This window comes from Daktulosphaira vitifoliae, unplaced genomic scaffold, assembly GCF_025091365.1.
Source record: "Daktulosphaira vitifoliae isolate Bord-2020 unplaced genomic scaffold, ASM2509136v1 Scaffold_1, whole genome shotgun sequence".
Classification (NCBI taxonomy): Eukaryota; Metazoa; Arthropoda; class Insecta; order Hemiptera; family Phylloxeridae; genus Daktulosphaira; species Daktulosphaira vitifoliae.
In genome coordinates, this window is record NW_026099572.1 from 50,519,247 (window position 1) to 50,529,221 (window position 9,975).

Here is a 9,975-nt window from a genome sequence, read left to right on the forward strand (position 1 = left end):
TTTTTTTTTTTTGTGTCTGTCACTACTTTTTCTCAGCTCTCACTGGACCGATTTCTTTCAAAAATACGTCAAAAGATCACAAATTGTATCTAGTTGATAACATTATCCTTAAAAATTGAAAAATTTTCCCTCGATCCTCGCAAATACGGGAAATATCCAAAAATATTACAAATTTTAAAAACAGTAAATTTTGTCATTTTTTTTCACTTTTTTTCTTAAAACTTCCATAACTTTTTCAAAAATAAACAAATCAACATAATTTTTTTTTATACTATAACCTTAGATACTTTCCTTTCATTTGATATCATTTTTTTGATAATCTAACACTTAACCTGCTCATTGGGGGGGATTTAAAATAGCAACTTTTTTACAAAAACTAACTTTTCCAACTTAATTTTTTATTATTACCTAAACTAAATTGAATGAACAAATATTGTTTTAAAAAGTTATGACTTATGTTAATAATTTATTTTTGGTTCCACTTCTCAATGCTAGAAGTAAAATATGACAGTTCTTTGGTTTTAAAGTTGATTCAAGTGAAGTTATATTCAACAAATGTCAAAATTATTAAACAAAAAAAAAATAATGTGAGAACAAATTTTAGCACACATTTGCTATAAGGTTCAAACAAATAAATCTTCATTATTAAAAAACCCAGCATAGTGGGGACGTGGCATAGTTGGTTCCAGTATAGATTTAATCAGACAGTGATTCAGACAGACAGTATCAAAAAAAAAACGCTTCTATGCAAATCTTTAGATAGTGTTTAATTTTAAAAATTGGTGAATTATTCCAAAAGCTACATGCTATTTCCTTATTTATATCCTGAATGAAAAAGGTATTATTAAAAAATATTATTTCTCATAAAAAAATTGTGTTGATCCATACGCTTTTCAATAAGTTATAGCATTATAAAGTTAAAAATGTAAAATATAATATCGAGAATTTTCATACAAAAATAGCATTCGGTAGCCATTTTCACCGTAAAGACAAAATAAAGTCCGAAATTTTTTTTTTGCATAATAAAATATATTACATTATCTTTAATTTAAGATATATATAAAAATGTCAGGCTTTCCAGAACACTTTCAAAAGTAAATTTTTTGTGAATAAGTTGTCATTTTAAATCCCCTTTGTAGGCAGGTAAAGGGTCAGATTTATAAAAAAAATATACAAAATAATAGGTAAAGACATCAAGAATCTATAAAAAAAAAATGCTATTGATTTGGTCATTATTGAAAAAGTTATGGAAGTTTTAAGAAAAAAAAATAACAAAATTTACTGATTTTTAAATTTGTAATTTTTTTGGAGTTTTCCCCCATTTATTATAACGAAGAAACGAGGGAAATTTTTTCAATTTTTGAGGGTAATGTCTTCGACTAGTTACAATTTGTGATCTTTTGACGTATCGTTGAAAGAAATCAGTCCAGTGAGAGCTGAGAAAAAGTGATAATNTGACGTATCGTTGAAAGAAATCCGTTCGGTGAGAGCTGAGAAAAAGTGGTAATAGACACAAAAAAAAAAAATAATAATAAAATCACTTCATAGTAAAACCAATACCTTCTCAGCTTCGCATCGAAGCAAAAAATTTAAATATTAGATTCAAATATTGAATATATTTTCTTTTCAATATTATGAAATAATATTGCTGAAATTNTCAATATTATGAAATAATAATGCTGAAATTCAGTACGATATGAATATTCAAAAATATATTGTTGACAATCCTACTAATGATAAATAAATGATAAAACTAGTACAAAAGTTACTTTAACATCATTCCTTAAAATTTATAGGGATATCAACTTTATTTTATTTTTAAATGATAATATGCATGATTAACTAGTTTATAAAATAGAAATGGTTTAATTAAGAAAGTGACAGGTCGATAATAACTTTTGTACTAGTTTTATCATTTATTTATCATTAGTAGGATTGTCAACAATATATTTTTGAATATTCATATCGTACTGAATTTCAGCAATATTATTTCATAATATTGAAAAGAAAATATATTCAATATTTGAATCTAATATTTAAATTTTTTGCTTCGATGCGAAGCTGAGAAGGTATTGGTTTTACTATGAAGTGATTTTATTATTATTTTTTTTTTTTGTGTCTATTATCACTTTTTCTCAGCTCTCACTGGACTGATTTCTTTCAACGATACGTCAAAAGATCACAAATTGTAACTAGTCGAAGACATTACCCTCAAAAATTGAAAAAATTTCCCTCGTTTCTTCGTTATAATAAATGGGGGAAAACTCCAAAAAAATTACAAATTTAAAAATCAGTAAATTTTGTTATTTTTTTTTCTTAAAACTTCCATAACTTTTTCAATAATGACCAAATCAATAGCATTTTTTTTTTATAGATTCTTGATGTCTTTACCTATTATTTTGTATATTTTTTTTATAAATCTGACCCTTTACCTGCCTACAAAGGGGATTTAAAATGACAACTTATTCACAAAAAATTTACTTTTGAAAGTGTTCTGGAAAGCCTGACATTTTTATATATATCTTAAATTAAAGATAATGTAATATATTTTATTATGCAAAAAAAAAATTTCGGACTTTATTTTGTCTTTACGGTGAAAATGGCTACCGAATGCTATTTTTGTATGAAAATTCTCGATATTATATTTTACATTTTTAACTTTATAATGCTATAACTTATTGAAAAGCGTATGGATCAACACAATTTTTTTATGAGAAATAATATTTTTTAATAATACCTTTTTCATTCAGGATATAAATAAGGAAATAGCATGTAGCTTTTGGAATAATTCACCANTAACTTTTGAAAATGTTCCGGAAGGTCTGACACTTTTATATATATCTTAAATTAAAGCTAATGTAATGTACTTTAATTTGAAAAAAAAAAAATTTGACCTCTGGACTTGTCTTCGTGGTGATAACGGACATCAAAGTTAAAGAAGAACGTATGATTTCCATTGACTTATTTCAACTTATTGAAAAGTTTATGGATCCACACAATTTTTTTATGAGAAATAATATTTTTTTAATAAACCCTTTTTCATTCGACATATTTTATCTTAATCGAGATATTAATAAGGAACCAGCAGATCAAGGATAATTAGTGTAATTTTTATGATTAAGTGCTAATAAAAGCTTGTCATTTTATGATGAATTTCTAATTTTATTATATTATAGCTATATTATATGTTAACTCTACTTGACACTTAAATCAATTAACCTTAACAATAAACATATATTTATTTGTAACAATTATTATATTTTATTCAATATTTATTTCAAAGTATACATTTCTAAATGATTACTTTAATTTTAGGAAAAATTTCAAAATGGAAGTATGAGTGAACATGAATTGCATGTTAAACGTTTGCAATATGAACTTGAACAAAGACAAACTCAACAAAAACAATGTGATGAAGTTGAAAAAAATAAAGAAAAAATATTATTTGAAATTCAAGAAGAAAGTCGAATTTTACAGGGTATTTTGCCTATGCTCAAAGATATACATAGTGTAAGTGAAACACAATATTAGTTTTTTATTTTAATGTGGTCTTATTCACTAACGGTTAGATTAATATTTAAAAAAATTATATTTTAATATGAAATTTATTAGTAGAGTAATTAATTTTAGTTGTTATAGAGGTGGACAAAAACTGCCTGTGCACTCAAACCTGTTAATCCATTGTGTACACCTACATAATTATATTCATTTGGTTTCTTTACATAAGTGTTTCTACTGAAGTGTTATATATATAGAATGTCCTACTAGGCCACACCTATATTTATTCAAAAAGTCCTGTATATCTGGCATAATTAAGTACCACTTTGGGTTTTAGGTTTTTGGTATTTTCTTCTTCTAGAAAAGATTTTCCTAAATGTTTAGATCTTATTGTAACTAGGGTATCACATTCACTCATAATGTGAAATGAATCTTCTTCTGTTTCATACTTCCCGCACAGTTGTAGTTATGTCACTCCCATTTTGGTGTAAAGATGTTGAAGTAGATGACCTTGTCCTGTCAATAATTAAGTAAATAAGCACAAATTAAGTGCTTATTTGATATTTAGTTATGTTATTAAGATCCTTTAGTAGTATTTCCTGATAAACATATTTGATACAAACATAATAAAATACAATACAATAATAGTTTAATAATGTATATAATCAAAAACTTATGTATTACCAGCAACTATAAGAAAGTTTGCAGGAGTTTTTAAAATATAATTTTTATTTAAAAGTATTAGTTAAAAAGTTTTAGGGATCCCTTGAATTAATGCTATAATTTTAAATCAGTTTAAAGAAAGCATTTTCTGAAAATAAATGAAACCTCAATTTTTGAGAGTAAAATCATACGGAAATTAACATATAGTTACAGATTATGAAATTTTAAGACATTATTTTATGAACTATGGAGATGTCAGAGGTTTTTAAATTTAAAATAAATGATAATATAAAAAAATTTCACAGATTCTAACATAAAATTTTATTTTGAAGTAATATTTATCCAGATAAATGAGCAATACACTAAATTACAGTGAACAGAGAGCAATAGAAAATATTTAATAGAATAGAATTAACAATTAAACTTAATAAATCTTAAATTACAAATTTTATTTTTATCATTCACTGTAGAAAGAATAAATTTATTTAGAATCAAATATTATATCTAAATATTTAAATTAGGAGATGAATTTAATATTATAATCAGATAAAGATTATTAAAAAATTATAAGATTTTTTATTTGACAAATAGTTTATTAATATATTTAGTATATAAAATTTTATATTATTGTAATGACGAATATATAATTTTTCTTATCAATTATATACAAATTTTTCAGTTTTTGAAATTTTAATTCTATTTCAAAAAAAATTATATATATTGTGCAATTTTTATTTCTAGGCATCATTACCTCTGCAACAATGTTTTGGGCTTGATCCATGTCAAGTTAAATCTTATCCAGATAATGTAAATTTATTACCAAAACCACTGTATTATTTGTATATTCAAACAGATGCATTTAGGGAAGCAACTAGTATGTTAAATGTTATTATGAACTTAATACGGTTTGATTTAAAAACTTGCCTTTATTCTAGATAAATCCGTTTTGGTATCCACTGATGGCGACGAAGAAGAAGCCAGGCGATTTGACGCAAATAAAAATCAAGCCATTGAAATTAACTCTGATGAAGTGATTATTTTTGCATAATATTTTATAAATGAGATTTTTATTATAATTTGTAAATTTTATTATTCTACACACAATATTATAGAAGATAAATTACAAATATGTCCAATTTTATATATTTTTTTAATACATATATTAATTAATGTGTTATTTTAGGAATTAGATATGCCAAAACCGAAAAAAAGACACCATAAAAAATCTAGAATAGATACCAAAGATGTACAACAAAGAAGCTTACTAACTAAGCATCCATTATCTGTAAAATTAACTATAAATTTGCAAAACAGTACACAATTTGTCATAGAATTTTTTTACTTGGTAAATCTAAATATAGTTACTGTAACGGTAACATCTTCATGGTCAGGGTTTTCATCGTCTTACTCTAGAGAGTTACTATCACCTATATCAATACTTGACTCATTATTCCCAGGAGATAATGGTAATGAAAGCCCAAACATCGTGAATTATCATCAATTAGATGAAGTTTGTTAATTTTTTGTTATTTATTTTATCTAATTAATGAATTCTATTAAAATGAAATTATATTAATTTTACAATAGATGACTGCTGAGTTCAACTCTTTAGATGTAGGAAAACCATATATATGGGCACAAAATATTTGTGGATTAGATTTTCTTAACTGTGATAAACCTGATCATTTAGTTTCAAGAAATCACATTTCACTAGTCCTAAAAGCTATTGATAATCGTGTTAAAACTAGAATCTCTTTAATTTCTCAACTTGATTGTAGTGGTGAGAATTTTAACTGAAATTAAAAATTACATGTTCAAGATTCATTTTTTCAGACTTGGAAAGAAGATTCAGCATAAATGGGGTTAATTTGACTTCTGTATTATCTCCTTGGAATACTATGTCTTGGGACAATTATAACAAATTACAGTACTGTAAATCACATGTTCAATCTGGAATAGTTTCGGAACAAGATTTGTTATTTAAACGAGTAGTTAATTATAAGACTGGTATTAAATTTTAAATTTTAGTGTATATGTAAAGTTTTTTATTTTTAATTTATTTCAACAGCGGCATTGACAGTTGTTATGGCTATTAAATGTGATTATCCTGTTAGCTCTCCAATATTTGCTCTTCAGTTGAATATGCCTACTGTAAATGAAGGAACATCTGTACTGAACTCTACAAACAATAATTCAATAAGAGTATTTGTCTATTTGAATTTCTTTTTTTTTTCTGGAGTTAAATAATTCTAGTAAAATATCTTAAATTTTTACATTTAATAGTTAATAGTTAAAGTATTAAAAAATATTGAATTCAATATTTTTTAATTTTAGCTAAACCTAATTATATTTAACTTTATATATTAAATGATAAAATACAGTTATTTCATCACTTAAATATTTTTAGGAACTTGAAAGGGAGATTAATATTTTTAATGAACCAAAAGAAGATAGTAATGTCAATGAAATGCTTATAAATCTTATTGGTCGGCTTGTAGTTTGTTTTGAAGTAATGATGGAAACCTGGGGACATCCAGATTTTCCTAAAACAAAAACAGTTTTGTACAATATCAGGTATAATACATTTTTACATATTACATCAATTATATTTATGAAGTCTTAAATGATATTATTTTTTAACAATCTCATTAATATAATTTATTTAAATATTATTTATTTACTATATGAATGAAATAACTTATTATTTATTGTGAAATTATAATCATCTTACTATTCTATTAAAAAATTTTATATGTTTAGGGGTAGAACCAGAAGTCATCCATTTAAAGTCGTTAAACACCATTCAGGAATATTATTTGAACATCGTTAAATTAATTTCCTTAGATTTAGTGCTTACACAAACTTTTATATAATGATTACCTATTAAATTTAATTTTGAATAACTGCATTTGTATATTTTCTTTACATCATACATATAATAATCTAATTATGTTTTATGTAATGTTAATATAATGTAGATACTTATTTAATTTTTATTCTCAACCAATAGATTTTTTTACTAAAGAAAAGTTACTATATCAAATTTTAGAAACTTGTATGATAATTTAAAAGTCATTAAGCAGAACTAATATAAAAAATAATTAACCATACACATTTAGGAGATTAAATTTTAAGTCATGGTTATTATTTATATGTGGGTAAATTCAACAATGTACTATTATAAAATAATTAAATATTTGAAATATACTTAATAAGAATAAATACATATACATACTTAATAGTTTTTAATAACATCGAAAAGAAATACAAATAAAGCTCTAGGGTATGGTGGCTTAACTAAATATGGTAATATTTATCATGAAGGTTTGTCATCCCCTTCCATGTCAAAATTATTTGGCCAACACTATCATATATAAGTTACCATTTAATTATACCTAATATTTTTATTAAATTGAAATGTTATGCTAAATTTATTTAAGATTTTTATATTCATAACTTCCATAAATGAATTACATATTTTCTATCTATAAATCTATGGATACTTTGAAAAGCTGTGACTATTGATAAATAAAGGATACCCACAGAATAAATCTTCTGTATAGGAAATATCTTTAAAATAATTTTAAATATACACACATTTTTAAAAAAGTACTCGTTCTAGCCCAAAAAGAAGTACATACATATCTACTTAAAGTGAAAAAATTAAACAATTTTAATGCTACCATCTAAAAAAAAAGTTAATCTAGCACAAAGTTGGCCCAGCTCATAATTGTTTTCCTAGTATTCTTATTTTCAATAACCCCCACAAGTATATTCTTGATTTAAAATAATTTGGTTTAGTCTACCATAAAAAAGTATCCTTAGTAAAAATACAGAGTGAATCACTTATTATAAACCATCTAATTAATCGAAAAATAAAAAATATGAATAATATTTTATTAGTTTTTAGCTTCGATGCGAAGCTGAGAAGGTATTGGTTTTACTATGAAGTGTTTTTTTTATTTTTGTGTATATCTGTTGCCACTTTTTCTCAGCTCTCACTGGACTGATTTCTTTCAACGACACGTCAAAAAATCACAAATCGTATCTAGTTGAAGATATTAAAAGTTGAAAAAATTTCCCGTAAATAGAGAAAATCTCCAAAAAAATTACAATTTTAAAAATCAGTAATTTTTGACATTTTTTTCTTAAAACTACCGTGATTTTTAAAAATGAACTTAATTAATTATAAAAATTATATATTATATAATTAATTAATTATTTATTATATTTTTGAATCTAAGAATTACTATTCTGGATATAATTAAGAAAATAGAAGTGGATGTTGATTTTGTAATTATCCACCAATTTTTAATTCTTATAAAATTTTCTATTTAATGATGTCAATTTCAAACTTGCAAATTGAGCTAAAAGTTATGGTAATAAATAAATTTTCACAAAAATCAACTTTAAAGGAATAAAAAAATAGGTTAAATATGTCATTTTCTTTATTTTTAACATATTAATAATCAAAATCAGTATTAATTTAAAACAATTTTTTTTTATTCTTAAATATTTTTTTATATGTAAATACTTATTTTTTAATATTAAAACTTAGAAATGATAGAAAAAGTCTAATTGCATATTTGAAAACATCGAGAAAAGTTGATTTAGAAAAGTACATTTTTGTTTCTGATGAAAGTTCCTTGTTTTCCAATGTATAAAACTCATCTTTATTATAAGTAACAAACATTTTTTATTGAAAAGTATTGCGTCAAGCTCTTTAAATTGTTTACGCGTTAAAAGTAAAGAAATATACAACTATTTTATTATTTTTATATCTCCGTAAAAATTACAATATTAAATTATTGAATATCAATTTCATACTAAATTTAATTACTATAATTATTATTTATTCATATATTATAATTATAAATCAAATTACTAATCGGGATAAAATGAAGGGAATAAGAGTTATTGTTGCTTTTGAAATAATCTACCAATTTCTTAAAATTAAACACTATCTACAGATTAGCATCGAAGCGTTTGATAGTAATTTTAATCACTATCATATCATCTATACTTGTCCCAACTATTCCATGTCCATACTATGCCACGTCCATACTATGCCACGACCCTATTGTGCTATCTTATTTTATGTTTAACGTTAATAATTCTTGGAACATAAGTGACTATTTTTTACTTACATAGAATTTATTCAAATTGAAGTTTGAAAAAAAATTACATTTATTTTATGTTATATATAATGCCATTTTTTATATAATGTTTTTTTATTCCATTTGATACTGGTTTTTTGCAACTGGTTTATCAAGTATTATAAAAATTAAAAGAAATATAACACAGTAATATCAATAACTTAACTATCTGTATTATCTTTGTTAAAAATGTATAGGAGAATGGGACACAAAGGGTTTTTGTATCTCTAACTCTAGTGAGGCTCAGAAACGTCCCCTTTATGATTTATCCGAAGAGTATGTTATTGTATGATGCCAAGCGGTTATAGTCTCCTCTGTGCTTTCAGCATTTTAAGTTTTAAGATCGACTATCTACAGATTTGCATCGAAGCGTTTAATAGTGATTTTAATCACTGTCAGATTGAATGTATACTGGACCCAACGATGCCACGTCCCCACTGTGCTAGGTCTTTTTTTAGTTCAATGTTTCTCTCCATCTCTCAATCATGTAGTATTTTTTATGTTTTTACCTTAAACCTTATAAGGGTGACAATTTTAATTTCTCAAATGGCAACGTACATAATTAACTAGTCTATTTATTAGATAATTATAATTAAAAATAGATATTTATTTTATATAATTAAGAAAATGATAAGAATACGATAACAACTTTTGGACC

The 9,975-nt window shown here is 24.1% G+C and overlaps 1 protein-coding gene across 2 annotated transcripts in view; it reads left to right on the plus strand.

Annotated features, from left to right (window-relative positions):
* Nucleotides 1-7,069, plus strand: part of LOC126893978 (THO complex subunit 5 homolog) — a 9,535-nt gene extending 2,466 nt beyond the window's left edge. For both annotated transcript variants that reach the window (XM_050664571.1, XM_050664572.1), the window contains exons 5-13: nt 3,316-3,510; nt 4,903-5,035; nt 5,097-5,191; nt 5,345-5,671; nt 5,749-5,941; nt 5,995-6,168; nt 6,230-6,363; nt 6,569-6,735; nt 6,922-7,069. In XM_050664571.1, coding sequence (XP_050520528.1) covers nt 3,316-3,510; nt 4,903-5,035; nt 5,097-5,191; nt 5,345-5,671; nt 5,749-5,941; nt 5,995-6,168; nt 6,230-6,363; nt 6,569-6,735; nt 6,922-6,991 — 1,488 coding nt within the window. In that variant the 3' untranslated portion in view covers nt 6,992-7,069. The remainder of the gene's footprint in view (nt 1-3,315; nt 3,511-4,902; nt 5,036-5,096; nt 5,192-5,344; nt 5,672-5,748; nt 5,942-5,994; nt 6,169-6,229; nt 6,364-6,568; nt 6,736-6,921) is intronic.
* Nucleotides 7,070-9,975: the final 2,906 nt, after the last annotated feature.